General features: G+C 39.9%; 2 protein-coding genes across 3 annotated transcripts in view; one reads left to right on the top strand and one right to left on the bottom strand.

Annotated features, from left to right (window-relative positions):
- The window catches only part of LOC114034146 (1-phosphatidylinositol 4,5-bisphosphate phosphodiesterase epsilon-1-like), a gene marked incomplete at its 5' end in the record, with an annotated part of 125,557 nt that extends 108,760 nt beyond the window's left edge, over nt 1-16,797 (top strand). The window contains 2 exons of the mRNA XM_027849751.1: nt 4,427-4,639; nt 12,868-16,797. Coding sequence (XP_027705552.1) covers nt 4,427-4,615 — 189 coding nt within the window. The remainder of the gene's footprint in view (nt 1-4,426; nt 4,640-12,867) is intronic.
- Nucleotides 16,798-19,661: 2,864 nt separating this feature from the next.
- LOC114034151 (nucleolar complex protein 3 homolog) overlaps nt 19,662-27,282 on the bottom strand; it is a 42,226-nt gene continuing 34,605 nt past the window's right edge. For both annotated transcript variants that reach the window (XM_027849756.1, XM_027849757.1), the window contains exons 19-21: nt 26,808-26,905; nt 20,392-20,476; nt 19,662-20,044 (exon numbers count right to left, since the gene is read on the bottom strand). In XM_027849756.1, coding sequence (XP_027705557.1) covers nt 19,916-20,044; nt 20,392-20,476; nt 26,808-26,905 — 312 coding nt within the window. In that variant the 3' untranslated portion in view covers nt 19,662-19,915. The remainder of the gene's footprint in view (nt 20,045-20,391; nt 20,477-26,807; nt 26,906-27,282) is intronic.

Raw genomic sequence — 27,282 nt, 5'->3', positions numbered from 1 at the left:
GCAAAAGGCAGCTTTCAGCACATGCACCAAACCAGGCACATAGATGCAGAAATGGTACTCTTGCCACTCTCTAGTTTTTAATCCAACCACTAGATGGCAAGAATTGCTTATGTTTAAAAATGAGCCCTAGCTGCTTCTCCAATTAGCTGTGATGCCTGCTCCCTTTTCCTAATGTTGTCATTGGCATTTCGACCCAGAAAAGATACCTTTTTTCAACCCTGCTCCACTGGGCGTCCCTGAAGGAACACTTGAACTGGGAAATAGTATGGTGCAGGAGGAATAGAAAGAGGAAGGAAAGAAATGAAACTGAACCAGGAGTTAGTTAACCTGAATTGTAGTTACAAGTTTTATGACTTTAGCAACATCACTTTACTTCTATGCATCAAATTCCTCACTTGTATAATGAAGGGTTGGGACTATAGAGATGTCTAAGGTCCCTTCTAGGTCTATGGTGGCTCACATTTATACAGTGTTCTATGATTTACAAAACACTTTCTTCACAATGACCCTATAAGATAAGTAGTATAAATAGCATCATCCAGTTCATTTGGAGAAACAAAATCTCTAGAAGCTCTAATATATCAAGGGAAATAGTGAAAAGAGGTAAGGAGGAAAGGGGAATAGCACTTCAAGACCTCAAACTGTTTTATAAAGTAGCAGTCCTCAAAACCATCTGGTATTTATTAAAAAATAGAGAAGTAGATCAGTGGAACCAACTAGACAAGGTGAATAAAAATAATAGAACTCAATGTTAGATAAACCAGAAAGTATAACTTACTTAGGAAAGAGCTCCCTATTTGGGGGAAAAAATTGATGGGAAAACTGGAAACAGTCCAGCAGAAATTAGGATTAGAGTAACTTCTTACACCATATTCCACAACAAATTTGAAATGGACATATGACCTTAATATTAAGTACCACACCATAAAAAAATTAGAAGAGAGGGGCAGCTAGGTGGCGCAGTGGATAGAGCACCGGTCTTGAAGTCAGGAGGACCTAAGTTCAAATCCGGCCTCAGACCAAACACCCAAACACTTGACACGTACTAACTGTGTGACCTTGGGCAAGTCACTTAACCCCGATTGCCTCACTAAAAAAAAAAAAAATTAGAAGAGAAGCAGTTCATATTGTAGCTATGGACACCAGTACATTCCTAAGCAAGCATGAGATAAAGGCAATTACAAAAGATAAAATAAATAACTTTCATTACATGAAACTGAAAAGCTTCTGCATAAGCAACATTAATGCATCTCAGAAAGGTGAAGCTGTTGATTGGGGGAATTATTTTATCAAATTCTCAGATGAGGGTTTAGTATCTAAGATATGTATACAACTAACAGATACATATAAGACCAACAGCCATTATCCATTAGGTAAGTGGTCAAAGGAAGTGAACAAACAGTTCTCAAAAGAATTATTGCAAACAATTCATAACAATGTGAAAGAATGCTCCGGGTATCCAAAAATTAGAGAAATATAAATCAAAATGGTTCTGAGGTTTCCCCTTACACCCTGCCAACTCACAAAGATGATGAAAGATGGGAAGAGACAATGTTGAAGAGGCTGTAGGAAAATAGGAACATTAATGCATTGTTGGTAGAGCTGTGAATCAGTACAGCCATTTTGGAAAGCAATGTAGAGTACACCAAGGAGGCACTGCTAAGAAGAAAGGGACCACATGCACCAAAATATTTTTAGCAGCACTTTTTGTGGTAGCAAAGAATTAGAAGCAGAGTAAACTTTGCTTATATCAACTGATGAATGGCTATACAAATTGTGATACATGAGTGCAACAGAATATGACTGTGCTGTGAAACATGATCAGTGTGAAGAATGCAGACAAGCACAGAAAGATTCTGATGCAGAGTGAAGAAAGCAGAGCCAGGAACAATACATACAATGACTACAACAATGTAAATGGAAAGAACGACCACAAAACAACAGATGCAAATTTTGCAGAATTATAAAGTGCAGGCATGGCTCCAAAGAATACATACATATTTATGTATGAGAAAACTCCTGCTACACTACTCGAGGTCCACAGGTGTGGCACACTGCATATATTTTCAGACTTTTTTATTGTATTGATCAGTTTTGCTGATTTTCTTTTGTCCCTTTTTCTTCATTTTCTTCTTTAAAATATATTTGTTACATGGGATGGTTCTCTGGTAAAGGTAGGAGGAAAGGATGTGGGGAGAAATTATAGTGATGTAAGAGACAGAAGCCATCAATATAAATTTATTTTTTAAAAATAAATAGTATTGGGGCAGCTAGGTGACACAGTGGATAGAGCACCAGCCCTGAAGTAAGGAGGACCTGAGTTCAAATCTGGCCTCAGACCAAACACTTGACATTTACTAGCTGTGTGACCCTGGGCAAGTCACTTAACCCCAATTGCCTTTTTAAAAAAATAAATAGTATTACTCTTAGATGAAGAAACTGGACCCAATCCTGGCTATTTCTCCCTTCCTAAGCTCAGCAGTCAGGGCTCACTCCTTTCTTTTTCTCCCCCATTACCTAATCCTGTGGCAGTTCAAGCAGAATTGTCATATTTAGCACAGATTTCTAAGGTACTGTCTTCACCTGAAACCCACTGTGATGGCTGCACCCATCTTGAATAAGTCACTCTCTTCCTCTGCCTCTTAGAATCCCTCACTTCCTTCATGTCTCAACTCAAGTACCACCTCCTACAGAAAATCTTTGCTGATTCTCTCTCTCTCTCTCACACACACACACACACACACAAATTGTTTGTGCCCTTCATTCCTACCTTGTAGTTAACTGTCTTGTATTCATTTTGTGTGTATTTGTTCTTAAAATATTTGTATATGAACATTATCTGCCCCAATAGAATGTCCACTCCTTGAGAGCAGAGATTGTCTAATTTTTTCTCTTATCCCCAGAACCTATCATAGTGCATGGCACATAGTAGGTGCTAAATAATCTCTTGCTGATTAATTCTTCACCCTCACCATTGCACCCTTGTCATAGCTGCAGTAATGCCAGTTGATGTAAACTGGGCTCCCCTAGCTTCAGCTTAGGTATTGGTCTCCACCTGTTGCTCAATCACAGCCCAAGTTGTGAGACTTCTGTATGGTCCATAAGCCTTTGGCTCACTTCTAACTCCTAGACCATGTTTTTCAACAAATTGTCTACTGCTGTGCATATCTTTTCATTGAAGTCATTGAATATTAAGGTATAAATTGATTTTATTTGGAGGGTCTTAAGAAGTTCTTGATAAAATTTCTCTACTTCCTCAATCTCAACAACAATGTTGAAACATCAATTAATTATCAATTAATTAATTACTTATCTTTTTGCAAATATTTGTCATGAGCACTGTAATACCAGATGACCAAATGTCAGATGAAATGATGCTTCTTGTTGCCTTTGAATGTATGACAAAAACAGACTCTTTTGTTTACTCCTCTAAGGAAAACCTGTGGCTATTCTTCCATATAGCTACAACTTCTTCTATCTTCCAATCATGCTATAGCAAAAATAGCAAGATGAATAAAATTCAGTTCTTCTAATATTATATTTATTTATTGGTCACATGGCAAGGAGCTCACATTTATAGTATCAGAAACTTAAATTAATATATATAAATGGTCTGAAAAACGGTGATCCTTAGCACCATCTGTCCTCTTTTCTGCCCCTTTTACCACTATCACTATAGAAACAAAAGGAAACTACTCAGGACTGAAAACCATTTTTGTTTTTCTGTGTTTCATCAATTGCCATGCCCCAAACAATCCATCGCCAAGTGACTAGATTACTGCTGATGAGTTTGTCCAGACTTCGTGAGTCTGGTAGTCAGAAAACAAACATAATCTGCTTCCAAGACCATACTCAAAGATTTTTCAGTATGGTAGACTTTCCAGAGCATAGAAAATCCAGGATCACTTCCATGAAAGGGGTTTGGGAGTAGGAAAGCACCCCAGGACATAAACAAAAACACAAAATGGCCATTGTTGTGTGCCCCTTCCTTCCACTTCCTCATTGACGGGGTGGCATAAAGGGAGGCAGTGAATTCTAAGAATCATACCATTCTTAGACTACCTACAAATGTTCATTTAACTGTTGGTACTTTAAATAGGATCTCTGTCCACAACCAGTGGACTGAAGTACTGGAGGAACTGAAACACATCCAACTTGGAAAGCAGTTCTTTAGTTTAAAAAAGCACATCCTCAGGGGTCCCTGGTGGTGTCCAAGCTGCTGAGCTAATCGGATATCCTTTAGCAGGATATGAGAAAAATGCCATTCTTCATATTCATATGATTCAAACCACATTTCACTAAAAGAATGTCAGAATATTTCCCCTACCAACATGGAATGATTGTATTTTAAAAATTAATTTTAGAGTGATGAGCATTTTTATTTTACTTTCTAAGGTTGGGTGTTATGGTTTGTTTTTTTTTTCAGGCAGCTCGTGATGATAAAAGAAAAGGCATTTCCTTTGCTAATGAACTTAAGAAATTTACGAAGTCTAGTAAGCAGTACCGAGGATTCACGTCATCCTCTCAGCTTTCAGTAGCAGAAAGTGTCCAGGTGAAAGAAGAAAAACTTGTGAGCAGCTTCTCTTCTAATGATGCGATGGACCATCACCCATGAGCACCTTCAGTTTGTCCCATCCAGGTACGATCCCAGATTTACTGCCCTCATACTAAAGCAAGGCCCTTTAATAAGCTTCTAAGGCGCAGCTCGTACTGTGTCCTTTCTTTCTGTCAAGAAAAGGACAACAAGCAGAACTAATTCTCATAAATGTAAGTAAGAAAATGCACCACAAGAAATTACTGCCTATGCCATCGTCCTTGAAGTAAACTCTGAGGCTGCACAGATGAGCCATCTAGTTTAACCATTCCGATTAATACTGGCCTAAAGGGAACAGGACAGACTGAGTAGCTCCCACACTAACTCTCTGTGAGACTTTGAATAAGTCACTTCACCTTCCAATTCTATGTCCTTTGCTGAAAAAGGAGATGATGGCTGAACCCCCGTTAACATCCTATTCTTTTTTTTTTTTAAGTCTTATGGATCCCTTTGATTCTCATGCCAATTTTTAATTTTTTTCCAATTTCCTCCACTCCTTAACTCTATTCTTAGAGCTTCATTACAGACTATTAGCTCTTCTGTTAGCTTCTGTGGCAGGGTCAATGGAGGAATAGAGACTGATGTCTCCTAGGCGTGGCTTCTGGTTTCATGGCTTTCTGTTGTGTTCTATGGAAGTCAGAATGGCATATTAGATAGTGATAGATTGAAGAGCCTGAGTTCAAATCCTGCCTCTGACTGGGCAAGTCATTTAACATTTCTCAACCTCAGTTTTCTCATCTATAACATAGGGATAATTTATGCTACCCATTTGCTGACACAGAGGTGATGGAGTTGGGACAGAATGAGCCTTTTTTTTTTTTTTTTTTGGATGTGGCCAATGCAGGCGTTTGTTTTGTTTGACTACACATTTGTTACAAGAGTTTCCCCCCTCCCCCGAGGGTCAAAGAGCAGAGGTAGGAGGGAGAGAAAATAACTTTTTGTTCACTAAAAATACAATATAATAAAATGGGGATGATACCTATAGCACTTACCTCCCAGGATTACTGTGAGTACCAGTTCAGTTCGCATGCATTTATGATGATTTATTAGGTATCAGGCACCATAGGAGGCCCTGGCATATAAAGCCCAGAAGTAAACCATCCCAGCTCTCAAAGAGTTTATGTTTTCTAAATCAGAGACAATAATATATGTAACAAACCCTTAAAGCTCTATGTAAATGTGAGTTATTATCATCATACAGTGATCTAACTTCAGACATACCCCTTGCCTTTACTATGTCTACTATCTGTTTCATTTTCCCTCCAGAACCTGGACATCCAACATGCTGCCCATAAGCAAATTGTGTTCTCTTGAGATTATTAGGAGGAAAAGTTTTAATCTAATTACATAATACACATGAGAGAAGTTTATGGCGTCTAACCACCTAAAATTTCTGGCTCTGAGACCAAATCCTGTGCAATATATGGGACCCCCAGCCCTGTGAAGTTGCAGTCTTTTTCATAAATCTGCTGAAATCAGATCAGAACACCACCATCAGGGATGCACAATGGGGCAAGTCCTGACGGAATGCACCTCTTCGTTTTCACAAATATTTGGGTCTTTTAAATACTGCTAGACTCATTGACTTGATCAGAATTGATCAGTGACTAAATCCTTCTTCAGTTTACTTATTTATATTATATAGTAGTTACAGCAATCCAGTGGAGTATAATTCTGCATTTTGGTATGAATGAAATTTTTTGGAATGTTTTTAGATTACATCCAAAAATCCATATTTTAAATAGCTAACATAATTTTTTACCACTTCCTGAATAAATATTTTAGGCAAATTACATGCATGGATTTCTGTTCACATGGCTAAATATTTTTTTTAAAAACTACACTTCTGCTATAGAAATTTAATTTTTCAACAGAAGAAAATGTAGCTTTACAATTCATGAATCCTTTTAAGATTGTCGTTTCCTCACTTGTCTGACGGATTTCTTTTTTTTTTTTTTAATTTACTTCGTATTTTCCCCAATTACATGTAAAAACAATTGTTAACATTCAATTTTAAAACTTTGAGTTCCAAATTCTCTCCCTTCCTTCCTCCCCACCTCCCCTCATTGAGAAGGCAAGCAATTTGATATCGGTTATATATGTGTGGTCATGCAAAACATTTCCATATTATTAATGTTGTAGAAGAAAACAGACAAAAAAAACTCAAGAAAAATAAAGCAAGTTTAAAAAGTATGCTTCGATCTGTACTCCAGCACCATTAGTTCTTTGTCTGGGGATGGATAGCATTTTTCATCATAAGTCCTTCAGATTTGTCTTGGAGCATTGTATTGCTGAGATATCTAAGTCATTCACAGCTAATCATCTTACAATATTGCTGTTACTTTATTCACTTTGCATTAACTCACATAAGTCTTTCCAGGTTTTTCTCAGAGCATTCTGCTTATCATTTCTCATAGGACAATAGTATTTCATCACAATCACATCACACAATTTGTTCAGCCATTCTGCAACTGATGGGCATCTCCCCAATTTCCAACTCCCTGCCACCAGAAAAAAGCTGCTATAAATATTTCCATACATATAGGTCCTTTTTCCTTTTGTTTTTTATCTCTTTTTGGATACAGATCTACTACTGGTATTGCTAGGTCAAAGGGTATGCAGGGTTTTATAGCCCTTTGGACATAGTTCCAAATTGCTCTACAGAATGGTTGAATCAGTTCACAACTCCACTTACAATGCATTACTGTCTCGTTTTTCCCATATCCTCTCCAAAATTTGTCATTTTCCTTTTCTGTCCTATTAGCCAATCTAATAGGTATGAGAAAGTACCTCAGAATTATTTTAATTTGCATTTATCCAATCAATAATGAGTTGGAGCATTTTTCATATGGTTCTGACTAGCTTTGATTACTTCATTTGAGAACTGTTCATATCTTTTGGTCATTTATCAACTGGCGAATGGCTCTTATTTTTATAAATTTGACTCAGTTCTCTATATGTTTGAGAAATGAGGCCTTTATCAGAGAAAATTGCTTCAAAATTTTTCACAGTTACTATTGCTAACTGTATTTCCCTCCATCCTATTTCTCCCTGTTTATTCTATTCTCTCTTTTTACCCTGTCCCTCCTCAAAAGTGTTTTGTTTTGGACTACCCTTTTATCACCACCCTTCTCTTATCCCCTTCCCCTCCTTTCCTGTAGGGTAAGATAGATTTCTATACCCAATTAAGTGTGTGTGTTATTCCCTCTGTGAGCCAATTCCTGATAAGAGTAAGGTTCACTCACTTCCCCTCACCTTCCCCCCTTCCCCTCCAATGTAAAAGCTTTTTCTTGCCTCTTTTATGTTAGATAATTTACCCCATTCTACCTCTCCCTTCTCTTTCTCCTAGTTTATTCCTCTCTCACCCCTTAATTTTATTTTTTTAGATATCATCTCTTCATATTCAGCTCACACCTGTGCCCTCTACCTATATATATACTCCTAACTGCCCTAATAATGAGAAAGTTCTTATGAGTTACAAGTATCATCTTCCCATGTAGGAAAGTAAACAGTTTAACTTTATTAAGTCCCTTATAATTTCCCTTTTCTGTTTACCTTTTTATGCTTCTCTTCAGTCTTGTATTTGGAAGTCAGATTTTCTATTCAGCTCTGGTCTTTTCATCAAGAATGCTTGAAGGTCCTCTATTTCATTGAATATCCGTTTTTTCCCCTGAAGGATTATACTTAATTTTGTTGGATAAGTGATTCTTGGTTGTAATCCTAGTTATTTTGCCTTCTGGAACATCATATTCCAAGCCCTCTGATCCTTTAATGTAAAAACTGCTAAATCTTATGTTACCCTGAGTGTGACTCCACCATACTTGAATTGTTTCTTTCTGGCTGCTTGCAGTATTTTCTCCTTGACCTGGAATTTGGCTATAATATTCCTAGGAGTTCTCATTTTGGGATCTCTTTCAGGAGGTGATCAATGGATTCTTTCAATTTCCATTTTACCCTCTGGTTCTAGAATATCAGGACAGTTTTCCTTGATAATTTCTTGAAGATAATAGCTAGGCTCTTTTTGTCTATCATGACTTTCAGGTAGTCCAATAATTTTTAGATTATATCTTATGGACCAGGTCAGTTGTTTTTCCAGTGAGATATTTCACATTGTTTTCTGTTTTTTCATTCTTTTGGTTTTGTTTTATTGTTTCTTGATTACTCAATAAGTCATTAACTTCCATTTGCTCCCTTCTGATTTTTAAGGAATTATTTTCTTCAGTGAGCTTTTGTACCTCGTTTTCCTTTTGGCCTGTTCTACTTTTTAAGGAATTTTTTTCTTAAGTGAATTTTTGTGCCTCATTTTCCATTTGGCCAATTCTGCTTTTTAAGGTATTCTTCTATTCGTTGGCTTTTTGGACCTCTTTACCATTTGGCCTGGCCTTTTTTTTGGGGGGGGGGTTGGTTAGGCAGTGGGGTTAAGTGACTTGCCCAGGGTCACACAGCTAGTAAGTGTTACATGTCTGAGGCTGGATTTGAACTCAGGTCCTCCTGAATCCAGGGCCTGTGCTTTATCCACTGTGCTACCTAGCTACCCCACTAGTCTGTTTTTTAAGGTGTTATTTTCTTCAGTATTTTTTTGTGTCTCCTTCACCAAGCTGTTGACTCTTTTTCATGATTTTCTTGCATCATTCTCATTTTTCTTCCAATTTTATCTCTACCTCTCTTACTTGATTTACAAAATCCTTTTTGAGCTCGTCCCTAGCCTGAGACCAATTTATGTTTTTCTTGAAGGCTTTGGATGAAGGAGCTTTGACTTTGTTTTCTTCTGAGTGTGTTTTGATCTTCCTTGTTACCACAGTAACTTTCTATGGTCGGAATTTTTTGTCGTCTGCTTATTTTCCCAGCCTATTTCTTGACTTTTAACTCTTTGTTAAAGTAGGGCTCTGCTTCCAGGGTGGAGGGCACACTGTCCTAAGCTTCAGGGATTTTGTGCAGCTGTTTTAAGAGATACTTCTAGGGACCTGTAAGTTTTCAGTTCTTCCAAGGTGGTATGATCTAAGGAAAGGTGTGTTTACTACTCTGCTGAGCTGTGCTCTGGTCTGTGAGTGACCACAAGCACTCTTCTGCCCTGGAACTGTGGTGAGGGTTCTGCCCCCTTCCACTGTGCCCGCAGGCTCTGCTGTGCTAGTGCTCCTTCTCACCCTGCGACTGCCACCCAGGACTGTGACCCAGATCTGAATAGAGGCAAAGCAACAGAATCCTGCCTCTGTGCTAGCAAAGAGATCCCTGTGATCTTCTTACCGTCTGGGCTGAGAGCTCTGGCTGCTGATTCAGTCACTCCCCAGGCCTGCTCCTGGTTTGCTGGGCCTGGGGCTGTGCTGGTGCAGCCAGTGCTGCACTGTGCTCCATTCTCACCCAGGTGTGACAGATCATTCCTGCTGACCTTCTAAGTTATCTTTGGCTAGAAAATTGTGTCATCCCACCCTCTTGTGGGTTCTGCTGCTCCAGGAATTGTTTTATGGCATTATTTAAAAGTTTTTGGAAGGGTTTTAGGGAGAGCTCAGGTGAGTTGCTGCCTTTTCTCTGCCATCTTGAAGGCTCCACCTCCTAACATTCCTCTGATTTCTCTTTGTAATATCTTCACCAGAACTTCTCCATTCTGTTTCTTCAGTATATCACACATCTGTTCCCTTCCCTCTACTCATAGGGCCCTGTGGTAAGAGCCCTGGACATGGAGTCAGGAAGCACTGAGTTCAAATGTGGCCTCAAACACTTCTAGCTATGTAATCCTAAGCAAGTCACTTAATCTCTGTCAGTCTTGGTTTCCTCATCTGTAAAATGGGGATAATATTAGCACCTACTGTTGTGAGGATCTAATGGGATAACATGAAAAATGCTTTGCAAACCTTAAAATATTATAGAAACGCTAGGTCATCATAGTAATGTAGAGAATTCCCTTTGAGGAAGCTCTTTCTAATGCAGATCCGGCCTCTCTCAGTTCTTCTCTTCCTTCAGATCTCAGTTGAGGAGCCATCTCTTCCAAGGGGTCTTCCCTTATTTCTTCTGTTAGTGCTCTGTCCTTTCTGACGTTGCCTTGACTTCACTTATCTCTGTAGATCATAGGATCATAGATATAGGGCTAGGAAAGACCTCAAAGACCATCTGTCCAACTCCCTCCCCAAACTGAGGCCAAGTGAATTGCTGGAGGTCAGAAGGCTAGTAAGTATCTGAAACAGGATTTGAACTCAGGTCTTACTGACTCTGGAAGCTTTGTGCACTGTGGCGCCCCCTCGCTGCCTCCTTGATAGACTTGTTTTTGTGTCTCCACCACCTACCACACCATGATTTCGTAAGTATAGAGAGATTCTAGGCAAGGAGATCCCTACCATCAGGGCGGGTTGGCAGCTGCTCACATAGCAGGCGGGTGCCCGTGGGAGAACTCGAATACAGAATTTGTTGACTCTAAGGCCAGCTCTATCCATTAGAGCTAGTTGACGGAATGTTGAAGGGATGGAGTCGGGACGCACAGAAGGCAAGAGAGGCTGTTGCTGACATCTGGCCACAACCCATTTAAAAGAAATAGCGCAGTTGCAAAGAATGAACCACAGGGGTTGAACAAGGCCAAACTGCTGAGCACGACGACTCTCAGGACCATGGGCCCCCCCCAATGACCTTCTGACAGAATCGAGGGTCTCATTATAATGAACTGTGTTTTCTTAAAGCTTCTGGCCTGCCATGTCCATTCAGTTAGAAAGTCCACCTCTTAAACAGTGTGTCTCCTCATTGCCACGTGCACAGATGACTGCCCCCTTGTGGAGGATGACAAGACCAGAGGGTCTCTCTTTCACACTTTGGTGCTTACCCGCCCTCCTTGCAGCTGCATCCCTGGTGGTCTCGGGCACAAACTCCACTTTGCCTGCTCTGTGCCTTCTCGTGCTTTGCCCGTTGGCCAACACGCCTGCTCCCTGGACTCAATCAGCATCTAGTAGGTGCCAGAGGATTTAAGGCAAAAATGGAACAACCCTTGCCCTTGAGGACCTTGCTACATCCTGTCATAGAGATGGGAATGAGCATGTATTAAACACCTACTGTGTGCCAGGCACTGTGCTACACACTTTACAAATCTCTCATTTGAGCCTTACAACACCCTTAGGAGGTAGGTGCTATTACTGTCCCCATTGTACAGTTGAAGAAATAGGCAGACAGGTTAAGTGACTTGCTCAAGATCACATAGCTGATGTTAGGCCAGATTTGAACTCAGCTCTTTTTAACCCCAGGCCCGATACACTATCCACCGTGCCACCTACCATTGAAGTAGATGCAAAGTATATACCAAATAAATACAGGGTAATTTTGAGTGAAGCTCCAGAAGTCAAGGAGGGGATACAGTGTTTGAGCTTGGAAGGAAACTAGAGCTTCTTAGGCAGAGGGGAGCACAGCCTGGGCAAAGGCCTAGAGATGAGAGATGTCATGTGTGAGGAATAAGAAGGCTGGTTTAACTGGACTCTTGGTGCACCCAGAAAGGCAGGTTGGAACCAATTTGGGAAGCAGAAGAGTATACAATTGGGTGTTAGGGAACCGTTTGTTAAATGGGGTAACGTGGTCAGAAGTGTTTTAAGAAAATCACTTTGGTACTAGTGTGGGGATGGAAGGGCAGGCAGAAGACAGTTGAGACGGCTCTGAGATGATGAGGGCCTGACTTAGGGTGGTGGTTATGTGAGAGGAGAGAAAAGCATCAATTCAAGAGATGTTTTGGAGGTAAAATCAACAAACTTTAACTGGCTGAGGGTAGGGGGTAAAGAAGAGGGAGGGAAGAGTTGAAGATGATTTGGAGGTTTCAGAGTTGGGCAACTGGATAGAGGGTGGTGCCCTCAGCAGAAAGAGCTAAGTGTAGGAGGGGTGAGTTTAGGGGAATTGAAGACAGACATGTTTTAGACATGCCATCTGCATGGCAAGGAGTGAACCCACTGGGGGCTGATGAAGTCACCAACAAGAGCAGAGAGAGAAGGCCCAAAACAGTCCTGAGACCCACCTTCAGTTAGGGGGCAGGAGACGGGTTCTAATCCCACAAAGGGCCATCTTGGCAGTACCATAACCATCTTTTCAACCCCACCTCTACAGGGTATCTCCTCCCTTAGCCGTTCCCTGCCTCCTCAGTCCACAGCAGCCTCTCTGAGACATGATTTTACCATCTCTTCTCTGTGTGCTGCCTGCCTCACAGGGGTCAGATGAGACGTGAGCCTTACTTTGAAGCACGTACTTAAAATCCAAGGCATTTTAACATTTCCTAGTGTTTCTGGGCCTTCATCTTTCATCACATTGAATTGTAGGCGCAGTGCCCTTCCTACGTGGATAAAACGAAATCAAGAAGCAGACAGCTGGCAGTACATGGGCAGTTTCGGAATGGAGACTTTCTCCTAGAGACAGCATTGGCTTCTTGCTGCCTGGTCCCCCTCCGTCTTCCTGAGGACGGCCTGTGCAGGTCAGCAGGACATCTGGCCCTGTGCCACAGGTTACAATCATCAGAGAAAGGACCATGCTCCTTACACTTTCCTTGACGCAGAGAAGTGGATTTAGAGAATATCTATGTCTGTCATGTACAATGTTTGACTATGTGGCATTGCTCGGCATTGCAAATGTGAACATGGCTTTTAGAATGAGAGACTTGTACAGAGTAGCCTTTGCGGGAGGCCAGATTCAGAGGTTCAAGGCTGCTGCAGTGAGCCTGGCTTCCCTGCAGGTTGTACTCTCGGTCTTGGTCAAAGTTCCTTTTCTGTGTCGGAGGGAGTGACAAATACATTGAGTACATTTCACTGAATGTCTCACTGTTCCATTCCCTTTCTTTCTAGTTTATTCTCCCAAAATCTTAGATGGTGTAGAACACTAATTAATTTAACATATCTACTGACCTCTTGACAAAAGGAACTTAATTTTTAGCAAAATTAGTTTTTCAACTCTGTGTTTAAAGTAAAATTATTTATTTTATTGACCCAATGTATGTACTGACATTGTAGTGATATATTTATTATTCATGGGCTTTTGTATCTTCTTCATATTAGAAAAGTATTATTTAGGGTTTCTCTTAGAAAATTTCCTAATAAGAAAAACCATATTCTGAACATTCGAAATTTGCCAAAATAACACAAAAATTGTTTCAATACCACTTCAGAAAACATAGCAAACATTTATCCATGACATAGTTTAAAGTTAAATATAAATTTTGAAACTTTTGCTATAGAACATCAGCAACCGATACATTTTTTTCTGAATCCAAGAAGAGAAAATCAAGGCATAGCTTGACCTTCGTGCATGCTGTCAAGCAGAAATTTGTATAATTTTGCTTTTCCTATTGACTCCATTCTAATTTAAAAGAAGTGTCCCTACAGGAAAAAAGGCAACAACGTAGACCATTAAAATGACGCTTCAGAATCCCAATCTTCTCATCAGAGTGCTCTGCATTTGTCAGCCCTCAATATAGTCTCCAGACACTTACCTCTCCTACATAATCCTTACAAGAGATTAGGACAGCAGACTGTCAGTCCCCGTGTCCTCTGCACATTCATTCAAAGAGTAAGTTATCAAAATGTTTCAGTCACAGCTGAATTCCCTCTTGTGGGTCATCCACCCTGACTCCATGAACTGTGAAGGCTGAATCAGCCAAACTGGTTCTTGTCCACCTGGAGAAGACAACAGCACCTTCTGTTTACACAGTGCTCTTCTTATAATCCCATCAGGAAGTGACAGATCTGTTATCTTCATTTTTAGGCAGAGGACTCAGACAAGGGGTGAGTCTGCAGTCCCACCAGGCCCAGCTACTTCCCTCTTTAGCTGGGGGAGGGGGGAGGATGAGTTTTTCCAGGTTTCTGTTTTAGAAGTAAAATTATTTATTGACCCAAGGTACATGGTGACACTGTAGTAATATTTATTACATATGGCTTAATTTTGGCTCCATTTGGGGACAGAACCAACTATAGCAGTTCAATGGTACAAAATATATACACGTTCACATATACTAGTCACATCAGATGCTAACTTTGTAACATAAAAAGGGATACTACCTATTCCTTAAAATACATCCCTCATCAGAGAACTCTTATCAAACTTCATTAAGTAGTAACTAAAGCTGTTAGTTCAATTCCAGTCATTGCTTATTAGTATTTGTAGGGGACTCATTATCTGATATGTGGTGTTCACTATATGCAGTACCCCTATAGTTTCCTAATAGTTTTGTGGAGTGGTGGTTTGGTTTTTTTGTTTGTTTTGGGGGTTGGGGGTCACAAAGGAAATGTGTACATCTAAGTTAATCTATCTAGATTCTTAAACTGACTAAATGTAAAAGCAAAATTGTACCAAGTATTTGAACAGTAAAGTCAACTGCTATCCCTTTTCCATTTAATGATGTTATACTTAGAGTCTATGTACTAGTTGAAGAATAGGGCCTCTAATGTTTGTTGTAAGTTACTTAAAAATGTCACATTGTAAATCAAGATGTTTTTTCTTCCTATGGATGATGCCAGAACTTGAGTGGGTCTGTGTTTTCATCCTAATAGGAATTTGGGTCACAGGCCTATGTGAGGTGTGAGCAAATAAGAAGAAAGTGAACATAAAGACAAGTGGACTCTTAAGAAAATCACCACAAAGCCATAACCACGTGCAAAACAATGAAGGCCAAATCTGAGTAAGGCCTTAGTTTCAAGGATCATGTACAAGTCCATAAAGAAAAATGTTTGTGTATGCGTCCTCTCTTGAGGCTAGTTTTGCTTTTCAAATGACAAATGGTCAGGAAGCACAGGAGAGCCTTTTATGGAATCAAAGCCTCTCTGGAAACTCCTCATTAAATCCTAGGCCACAAGTAGTACATCTGTAGCACTGGGGACACTGCCTGACTCCTCCTATTTTCCACGATTTGTGCTTAAAAGAAAGTTTTCCCCAAATGATTTAATCACACTTTTAAAAAAAAGCTAAATATTTAACAAAATTCTTAAACTTCTTGTGCTAATTTAATCAAAAGGAAGTCACTGACAGTCATTTGCCAGGAACTTTCCTTGATGCTTGTGGCTGACTAGCACCACCCCCTTCCCCTTCCAGTTTTTCATCTTCAACAATGAAATGGTCTGTGATGAACAAACACCTTGTGCCTACTGCCCACCCTCACCCCCCAAAAAAAGACTAGAGGGTATTTTTTTCTTACAAAAATCCAAAGTTTAATGCATTCATCAAGTGTGTCACTGGTCCAAGAACATTAACAACATTAACACTACAAATAAGCATCATAGGATGAAGGAACTTTCCATTTCCCCTCAAATTACTCATCAGAAATGAAAATGGTATATATTATTCCATTTCAATACTTCTCTTTTTAGTATATTACTAACAGTTCCAGGATACCTTTATTTCAAGATAATTCTTACATGGTAGGGCAGTTCAAATGCAATGCCAGGTCAGCTTTTAATTTCCATGTTGGAAAACAGTGGGATTTATATTATCAGTCCTCCACTCTAGCCGAGAATCTTCCTGAGCTGTTGACTGTGCCCATCCTCCCAACTTATCCAGATCCTACACCCATCCTTCAAGGCTCACCTCCTCTATGAAGCCTCTCCCTACAATAATTTCTCACTCACCTGAAGTCAATTCAACTTCACAGACCATTAAGTATCCTCTATATATGTGAAATGTACTGTGCTCAGATACCCAAGGATGCAGTCTCTGGCCTCAAAAGGGCTTACATCCTACTAGAATATAAATGTATCACTAGGTCTTGTTCATACTTCTCACTTATACTTAAGAGCAATGCTTTACATCATTATCTGGTTCACATCAAAGTGTTTTAACAATATTTTAGGCTTCCTAAGGGCCAGATCTTACAATTGTGTATCTTTCCCTTTGTACGAGGCACTGGCCTATGCTCATAACAGGTGCTCGACCCTTACTGAACAGAACAATTAAGGTGGTTTCAGAACACAGCCTCTCTACACTTAAATATGTTAATAGTTATCACCTATTATTTTGCTGTAATCCTTATTTTGACAACTCATAGAGTATTCAGAGTGATACCAGTTAGACAACACTGTACTCCCGGTGTACATCTCAAAACATGTCACACACAAAGTGCATCCACTAGGCTTTAGACAGTTGGGAAATTTCCGTACATTGAATCTTCTATTAAATTTTAAAACTGATTTTTCACCTTATCTGTTTTCTGCCAATTTGAAGTACAACTGTATATGTATATGTTTGAAAAATAAATGGTTTGTGATGTCTGTTGGCCTCTTCTCTCTGTCTGATACAGCAAGATGTTCCATTCCCCTATGGAACTGTTTATGGGCTTAGATTGACTTTCATAAATGAGCTGTTATGCAAAGCTGTACATTAATGAAATATTTTTAATACAGTCTATCTCTTTTTCCATTAATTTCCAATACAAAATTAGGATATTCTCATTGAAAAACTTTATTATTAAATAAAAATATATTAATAAATCATAAAAATACTGAAACAAACTCAGAAATGGATTCTCCAAACAGGGTTAAGTGAATAAGGAAGCTTCTGACATTTTATTACTCACATGTTTATTATTCCAAGAAATACGAGATCTGAAACTCAAAAGAGGATGAAAGTGGACTGGTTCCTTCCTATGGCTCTGTAACAAGGAGGAATCTTTTGCAGATTGTTTACTTTCTCAACTTGCATGTCACAAAAAAGTCAAAGAATCTGGTTATTTGAGGAAATACGCTGTAATCAAATCATCAAAGCACTTACAATGAACCAGGATTAAAAAAACAAACCAAAACAAAAATAGCTGCCCACACAGCTTCCACCTCTCTAACAACTAGAAAGCTATGTGTATTCCACAACATAGATCATTTGCTAGAGGCTGGGTCAGTGATTCACCAGCCCACACAACAGTGCAAATAGCAGAGAGCTGGATACTCAGACTATGGAGAGCTAATAAGGTGACAGCAAAGACCACCTCACCAAGCATTACAGGGATCAACTCAGCCCCAAGTGGAGGCCTTTTACAGGTGAGGAAGCAAGTTTGGCTGTTTCCTTACCTGAGGGGAACAGACATAACTAGTTTTACCCCCCCCCCCAAAAAAAGGCTGACCCCTTGACACTAGCTTTAGTGCTTATTTCCCTATGCTCCATGTTGTTGGTATTTATTTAGACACTTTAACTCATTATTTAGATTGGAGGCCATTTCCTGCTGATTTATCTATTAACATATTCAAGGTCTTGGAGATTTCTTCTTCCTGAAATCTGTTACTTTTAGTCTTCTGCGGGCCCCCCCACCCCTATTTCCTTATCACTCACTTCTGACTCTGACTGTGGTTTCCTTGGGGACTAGAAGCTTCTCAGCCTCCTCCCACACTGGGCAATTCCTGGCTCACCAGTGCAGGTCTCTGCTCCAGGTGACTTCTGAGTGGTCAGAACTGGCCCCAGCTGAATGCTGTGCTCTTCTTAGGCTTGGTGGAGGGCTACACAGCCCCCCACATGCACTGTCCTGTCCCACTTCCTCTGCTCCAGCACCGGCAGTTCAGAGGTCACTTTGCCTGGCACTGGTGTTTATGCACCCACGTTTCCACTCCCAGCAGTCTTTTGCTCCTGAAGGGCTGTGGCCAAGCTGGCTGTTGAAGCCCAGGGAAACTTCTACAACCTGGAGCTGGAGCTCCATCACTGGAAAAAGGGAGGGAGGGACCAGGTGTAGGAACAGGTTTTGATATAAGCCTGTGTTGTGTCCTGGAGTCTGCTGGTATAGCATGGGGGCAAGTGAGGAAGAAGTGCTGAGAAAGTTCAGGGTCAGAGACCGTCAGGTTCTTGGATTTTGGGGTGTTTCTTTTTAACTTCTTTTAGATTCTGGGTGTCCTAGACCATGGAAACAGCTGAAGTTGCTTTATCTTTCATGCATAATTTCTGTCTGGGAGAGGTTTGAGATTATGAGGACCAGAGAAAATGTCCAGTCCTCCATCTTGTTGCAAAGGTGACCCCAAAGTCTTACTTGAATTTCTTATAAAGAAGCTTTTTTGACTTAATCCAAAATGAATAAAGTAATTAAGCACGTTTCTATAAGGTCTCACAGAATCTCATTTGGGAAGGGATCCCAAATCCCAAATAGTATGACAAAGGAATTATCATTACAATTTCCCCAACAAGTGATCATCCAGAACCACTTTAAGGTTTCTAGTGAGACCAAAGTAGTTAATTCTGAGTTGTGGGTGAGTAGTCTAGCCCACTTTTGGACAGCTTCATATAAAGTCAGTCTACATCCTGAGGTCTACCCTCTAGGTCCAAGTACATCTAACCTCTCTTGCACATGGCAGCCTTCAAATGTTGGAGGCAAATATCACATGCCCACAAAATATCTCCAAGTTAAAAATCCCCACTTTCTTCATCTGATCCTCTTACAATATTCACATGGTGATTCTGTCACCATCCTGGTCACCCCTCCTAAAACGTGGGACTAGAACTGAACAAATCTGGCCTCAGACACTAGCTTACTAGCTGTGTGACCCTGGCCAAGTCACTTAACCTCTGTTTGCCTTAATCCACTAAAGAAGGAAATGACAAAACCACTGCAATATCTTTGCCAAGAAAAGCCCACAGACAGTATTGGCATACTATGGTCCACAGGGTCACAAAGAATCAGACACAAGTGCATGACAGAACAACTCCCAAGAGAAATGAACATAACATCTAGCTGTGGTCTGACCAGTAGAGAGTACAGGCTTTAGTGGATCCATCTTGGTGTAGGGCTACACTAGGATCATCCAGTGCTAGTAAGTTTCCTCTAGATTCTGCCCATAATTTGAACCTGTCATGATCATTTTGGGGGCCTGTCAATCAGAGATCAAGCTATGCCTCAAGCTTCAAGTCAGAGGCAAATCTGACTGACATCTTCGTTATTCTATTGGGACTCAGAAACTGTTAGAATTAAGGCTTTAAAAAAAATGGTAGAATGTATATTAAGACTCAATGAGACATCTTTCATAAAAAATACTAATGTTGAAATTTTAAAAAGTTTTGTTTGGTTATAAACAAGTATTGGCTGCAAAAAAAAGCACTGACATTTTTTTTCTACCCATGGAAAACACTACCCAGACAGCAACGAGGCCACTAAACAAAAGTATTCAGGAACTTTAAAATCAACTACAATTTAATATATACTGTACAAAAGTTACCAACAAATGAGTCACAAAATATTTGAGAAAATATTTCCCTTTTCTCCTTTCTCGCATATTCTCACTCTGGCTGGTAAAGTAGTCAACACTGGGTTTTTGGAAATCAGTTCTCAGGATTACCTTCACAAAGGTAGGTTGAAATAAATGATACCAAGAGGTACATATTTGTAATTGTTTTCTTCCAGCCAGCTTCCTTTTACATCTACTGTACTGATGTTTTTAAGTATCTGGTGAAATCCAGAGGCAGTTGAATAATAGTTTCATTGGAATGAGTTCTTATTAGTTGGTTTAAATCTTCATTTAGATATGAATCCACATGGAAAATTGTATCCTGAAAAAAATAATAGTACAAACTCAAAGTTACTCCAAATAAATAACTAAAAGCCAAAACCTTTGGGCAGAGGTGAAAAGGATTAATTATCAACCAACAACAGCTCAACTTTCTGGCTAAAATCTAGAACAGAATATGGTTCTTTTACATTATATTTCATCTGGCCATTAAACATCTCTTGTAATGAAATGAAATGGCCATCATTCCCTCTATAGACACTTTCTTTCATGCCACTATCACCTGCCTTCAAAATGTCCTAACTTTATTCTACCTATATGATCAATTCAAAAGTCAAGCTTTGAGGTGGGGGAAAAAAATCTCACTTTAAGAAACAAAGAAAAATGTACCTTCTTTGTGGGATTAACTGATGTAACAGGAGGATTAAACGTCATTGTCTTCATATTATAAGTTTCAAAAAGTTCTATAGCTGACCTGTAATTGTAAAACATTGAACAGCTTGTAAGTTCCCAAGTTGAAACTATTATCATATATCCATCATGTGAAATGACAGAATGTGGTCATTTCAAGAGAATGTATAAGAAAAACTGCAAATAAAGTAAATGGTAATTAACGGAATTGCTAAACAGTTGTGGTACATGAATTCACTAGTACGTTACTGTGTTATAAGAAATGAAGAGTATGATAAATAAAGAGAAGCACTGACAGACTTATCTGAACTAATGCAAAGGAAATAATCAGAACCAGGAAAACAATCCACAATTACTACAAAAATGTAAATGGAAAGAACAACAAAACAAATGAAAATGAATGGTATGAAATTATACTCATCAAGCAGAGTCCCTAAAAGAGATGTGATAAGGTACCACCTCCCCCAACATTCTTTGCACGGGATGGGAAGCTATGTGTGGGAACACTACATATGTCATAGTGTTTTCTATATGTTGGATTAGTTTTGCTGAACTGTATCCCCCCTTTTTTTAGGCAATTGGGGTTAAGTGACTTGCCCAGGGTCACGCAGCTAGTAATGTATTCCCCTTTTTATCCTTTGTTATAAGGAAATGGAGTGGGGAGATGGGAGTGTTCACTGGAATATGCAGGTAACAAATAATAAAAATTTTAATTAAAAAAAAAAAAAAAGATCATCTAAATCAACAACCATATGAAAAAAGCAGTTATCACTACTAGGCATATATGCCCAAGACGGAGAAGATGGGGAAAAGAACCGTGTGTACAAAAATAACTGTAATCGCACTTTTTATCTCAACAAAAACTAGAAGGAAAGTAGGTACTCTACCTGTGTAATGGCTTAAAGTTCTGGCATGTGAATGTAATGAAATACTGAGCCATAAGAAATTACAACATATGACAGATTCAGAGAAACTTAAAAAAAGTTATATGAGCTGGTGTAGAGCAGAAATAAACAGAACCAGGAAATTATGTCTCTTGAACTTTTCATTCCTCACAATAAGAAGAGTTAAGCCCTCTATGGAGAGTTATCTTCCAAAGAGTGGATGATTTAGAGCCACAGGGCCCATCAGGTGATATGTCACCCATTCAGGAACACATTAAATAAGAGTCAAGTAGAAATGGCTGTTGACGCCCTGCACTAATTTCAGATCTCCTGTCTTCCTCAGGCACATATCAAGGACATGACATAGAATCTCTTAACACTTGTCCAATCTGATGATCACTACTCACTTCTGTTGAATCTTATGGGCACAATCAATATTCAAGCATTTATTATGCACCTACTATGTGCCAACCACTATGCTAGGTACTGGAGACACAAAGACAAAAATTAAATATGCCCTCTCTTCATGAAGATTACTTTCTATCAGGAGAGAGAGCAAATACATAAGTATGTGCAGAATATTTTACCAAAAAAAAAAAAAAACAAACCAAAAACCACAAAGTAATTGGGTGGTAGAAACATTGCTTGAGATTATGAAGTTTGGGGCAAGAAACTCAAAACTTCAAGAACAAAAGTGGTATTTTTTCATCACTGCAAGGTCTTTAGAAGAGAAAAGAGCAAATCTGCAAAGTAAAGAAGTGGTTATGATAATACATGAGAAGCAGATGTCTATTTCCAGACCATGGCTTAAGATTAGGAAGGACAAATTCTTGGCCAGGGATGGATTATTGGAGGGAAAAAAGTATTTGTCTAGAATCCTGCAAATCTAACCACAAAGAGGTGAAAAGGAAAAGGACAAAGACTGTTTGCATGTATATCCACCAAGCTAGATAGCACAGAAAGTAGACAAAATGCAGAAACAGCAGTAGAAATGTCCAAAAATTGACAGACAAAATTAAAAAAGGAGGCATATGCTAAAGCCCAATTCTCAAGGCATTTACAAATGAATGCACAAAATAGGGGGAAATAGAAATGCTAACACAAGGATACAAATTTGACTAAATGGGAATAATTTTAACTAATATTTATAACCCTTGAAGGTTTGGTAAATTATCAAAAAATCAAATTTTCTCTCATCAATCCCTTTTTACACATGAGAAAGGGAATTGCCCATGGTCACAAAATTATAAATGCCAGAGGCTTGGTAGAACAGACCTCAAATTTGGAATGTGGTTTTGTAAGGGTATACTTTATTCAAAGGGAACAGGATAGTGAAAAGAGTGCCAATTTAGCATTCTACAATGTGGCTCAGAAGTCTAAAATGCTCTAAGACTTTTGGGCCATCTTGTAGATTAAGAAGAAATATAATATAGAGGAATCCAGGAAACAGGAAGGGGAAAACTGGAGAGCAATCAATGATCAATGAAAGCAAAAACAGAAGTGATCCTGTTGTTGGTGTAAGCTACTAACCAGCCGGACAGAAAAAGAAAACAGAGACTAGTTCACAAAATACATCATCAACCTGACACAGTGTCATGGCACACTATAACAGAGATAGCTGCAATTTATCTGACCTGTCTTATTGATAATTCCATCCTTCCAAAAACACAAACAGGAAAATGCTACACTGGGTCTAACTCTCACCAAAGAGGAAGTGGTTGCTGGGATGGAAATGACAGGAATGGAGGGACAATGACTGACCACTAAATCTTAGGATTTGTGACAAAGGACAGAAAATCAGGCATTGTGAAAGCAAATTTCAAATGGTCTGGAGGAAAACAGAGAGGATCCTATAGGCAAAAAAAATTTTTTCTATCAAATATCTCCGATAAGGGTTTAATATCCAAAATATGCAGACAACAATACTCAAAAGAATTTCAAACTATTAACAATCACATGAAAGAATGCTCCCAATTGCTGTTATTAAGAAAAATATGGATTAAAACAATCTTGAGGTTTCACCTCACACAGAAAACTGGCAAAGATGACAAAGGATGGAAAGGGACTGTGAAGAGAGGCACATTAATGCTTTGTCGATGGGGCTGTGAATCAGTTCAGCTGTTTTGGAAAGCAGTAAGCAAATGAAAAAAATGACCATATCTTTCAACAGTGACCCAGAGATCCCAGTTCTAGGCATATACCCCAAGGAAGTCACTGACAAAAAGGTACCACATACACCAAAATATTTAGAACAGCACTTTGTGTAACAGCACAGAACTAGAAACAAAGGAGATGCCCATCAACAGGTGACCGGATGAAGAAACTGTGAAGCATCAACGTAATGAACACAAGCGCGCTCCAAGAAACAGCTGGCACGAGGAATAAAGAGAAGCACGGAGGTTGTATGAACTCACGCCAAGTGAAGGAAGCAAACATCACACACAACGACAACAATGGACATGAAATGACAAACACCAGAAAGCAATCAAAGCTGAATGCTGCAAAACGGTAAAGGCCACGCTAGGCCACAGAGAAGAAGAGATATCTCCCCCTCCTTCACAGGCAGGGAAAAGGGTCCACAACCAGTACCACTGTCGACAAAGTCAGCCTCTTTGGTTCTGCTGATCGACCGACTGGTTCTGCTGATTGGTGTACACTGGTGTAGGGCATTACATAGGACATCGGATCTTTCGAATGGGTTGATCAGTTTTACTGATTTTTTTTTCTTTTATCAATTTCTTTTTTTTTTCTTTTGGAGGAAGAAGCAATCAGGGTTAAGTGACTTGCCCATGGTCACACAGATAGTAAGTGTCTGATGTGAACTCAGGTCCTCCTGACTTCAGGGCCGGTGCTCTATCCACTGTGCCACCTAGCTGCCCCAAATTTCAAGAAAGTCCAGGCAATATAAAAACAAAAGATAACAATAAAGATTTTTTTTTTCTTTAAAGAGGCTTCCACGACCTAACATTCTATAAGGCAAGTCAGCTAAATTCTGAAAGTACAAAGGAAAAAATTCCAGAAAGGAGGAAAAGGTGTTGTCTAAAGAAACTAATCTGGATACAAAGGAAAGCCACCAAGCAATCTAGATTCTGAACACTTATGTAGAAAGGATAGAAGGTAATCCTGATCCACTGGTGACCCCAGACTCTAGCCATCCAGCCACTCTGAATCCAGACTGTACCATCACGTAGCCATCCAGTTCATAAGAATGACATGAAAAAGCACCGTAAAGCAGGTCGCACACATAATGCTGGGCCCAGAGTCAGAAAGACATGAGTTCAAATTCTGCCTCAAACCCATCCGAGCTGTGTGATCCTGGGCAATTCACTGAAACCCCGCCTTGCTCGAGTTTCCAGCATCCTCACAGCACTGACCTCAGAGCTGTATTAGTGAAACATCACTAACGGCAGAAGGAGGCTCTGACTGGTGTCCCTGGATTCTGTGCTTTGGCTCTGTGATATTTCACATCAATGACTTAGAACACAGGCAGCTCAAATATGCATATACACAAAGCAGAGGGAAGAGAGCTGACATACTGCATGAAACTTGGGCATCGAAATGCAGATTGGAACACTAGCTCAAATCTAATAAAATGATTAAATGGAATAAACATAGTTTTACACCCAAGTTCAAAACCCAGTTTCACACACACAACTTTGGGGAGACAGGGAAAGACAATATTTCATCTGAAAAAGATGTTTTCTTCTTGTGGACTAAAAGCTCAATATGACTCAACAGTGTAATACAGCGGCCCAAAAGGTGAACGGAATCTTAGTTCAATGAAGGGGCAATTGTGAGGGGGCAGTCCAACCAATCCGGATTATGATGCTCAATTCTGGGCAGCACACCTCTAAGAATGATACTGATCAGCTGGGAAGGATAACTGAAGGGCAGAAAACCTCAAGATCAGGCCATGTGAAGACTGAGTGAAGGAACTTCACTTAAAGACTTGAGGAGAAGGCGCAGGCTGGTACACAGCGGCTGACTTCCAAGTATGTGAAGGTCAGACACGTGGAAGTTTGGGCCCAGAGAGAAGAACTGGCAGCAATGCAGAGCCTTAGCTTCCTCATCTATAAGCAAGAAAGACTAACTGATCCCGCAATCCTGAGATGCAAAGATGGCAATTTAGACTGAAACAAGAAAAACTTACCAACAATTAAAGCTAGCCAAAAGTGGCGTGAGCTACATCGGGAAGCAGGTAGTAAATTTTCCTTCACCATAAATCTTACAAAGGCGGGACTGACCACTACCATGCATGCTAGAAAGGGGAATCTTGGGTAGGGACAGATGGAACGAGAGCCTCCAAGGTCCCTTCCAACTTTTAAAATTCTGGAGTCCTCAGAGTACAGATAGAGACATCGCTTTTTGGACAAGAAACCTCTCTAGATGGTTCAACAAGAAGAGGACAACAGAAGAACAGCAGGAAAAGGAATGCCAGGGAGATTCCTGAGGACAGAAGGCTGGCCTCAGAGCCTCTCTGGTCAGCCTGGGAGCTCTGCAATCCCACATTCTGCAGACTGGACCAGTATAGACCAAGCAGTATTCTGATGACCATGGGGATCTCACCTGCCAGGAGACTAAAAAACAGAGATATGGCAAGGGTGACTGTATGGACCCAAAACTATCTAGAAGGAAAAGCAACAGCAAGAGGAACGAGCCCCTTCCCTTCAAGGGCAGAGATAAGAATTCCTACATAAGAACATAAAGAAGCTGCCCAGATTTTAATTAAACCAGGACTAGGGGCAGAGAATCAACAAGAAGACTTCATTTTCTGGGTGCCCAATTTAGGGTACAGACAGGGATCAAGGTTCAATATGGGTAAAAAGAAACAGATTCCGCAGAGAGCCAAAGAGAGAGAGAAAAGGGCTAAGAAGGCATTAGATTCAACGGGAATGGAGAAAGGAAATTAAATTAAAATCTCTATAAAACCGTCACGTGCTAACTGCACACTGCTTCTACCCTAATGAAACCTCACACGGGTGCAAGCAGCTGTTGGACACTTGAGGCAAGTAAGCCACATGCTCTGCCAGTGACAAGCAGGCAGAGCAAGGAAACGAGGACATATTCTCAGGCGTGCCCCCTAAAGAGAGCCACCCGCCAGCACCCCAGAATGAGACATTCAACCGCAGCACGTTTCTTTAACAACTCATATAGGCTTGCTGGGATCAAAGTCATCTGGTGACAGGAGCCTCCCTTCTGTTCTCGAGCTGCACCTTGAATCCAAGTCAACCCACATCTTAGCTGTCACCTCCTTCCCACCTAAACTGTCTTTGCTCCCTTTTGCAAAGGAACGCCCTTTAAAAATTCTTTCTTATAAAGAAGCAAAAGTGTTTTCAGAACTTCCAATATGCAATAAGGAAAAATGAGCATTCAAAATAAAACTGAGGTCCCCAAACAGCTTAGTGAAAGTTAATGCAAGCAAGTACCAAAACCAATTTGTCTATGGTAACAAATAAATCACAATCAATGGACTCTTAGTTTTGTTATAAGGTGCTGTACTGTGAACTTCACCTCCGACTTAAATCCAGTCTGAGAGCTTCAGAACCTTCAGATGGTGCTCCAGCAATCAGGTGAGATGCAAATCTCTGGACCACAGGATGGTAATGTCTCTGAAAGAAAAGTACATAATGACAACAGGAATTTGCATGGTACTTTAAGCATATCACTTTGATAAAACTAAGATTATACATAGGATTCACACAGAAGGATATCAAGAAAACCTAAGTCCAGATGGGCTTACAAGAGACAATCAATCCAGTCACCAAATTATCAATGAAGTAGCTTATATCACTCTTACTGCAGTAAAATGGTGATCTCTCTTTTTTTGGGGGCATTTTCACTCTTTTATTTATTTTTTGTTATATTTTAAGTTCTAAACTGTTCTCCCAACCTCCTGCACTAAAGACATAGATAGATATAGATAGATAGATGGATGGATGGATGGATGGATGGATGGATGGATGGATGGATGGATGGATGGATGGAT

Source organism: Vombatus ursinus, unplaced genomic scaffold (assembly GCF_900497805.2).
Source record: "Vombatus ursinus unplaced genomic scaffold, bare-nosed wombat genome assembly UNPS02008267.1, whole genome shotgun sequence".
NCBI classification, from domain to species: domain Eukaryota; kingdom Metazoa; phylum Chordata; class Mammalia; order Diprotodontia; family Vombatidae; genus Vombatus; species Vombatus ursinus.
The sequence above is the reverse complement of the archived record's forward strand: the minus strand, read 5'-3'. Positions and strand labels throughout refer to the sequence as shown.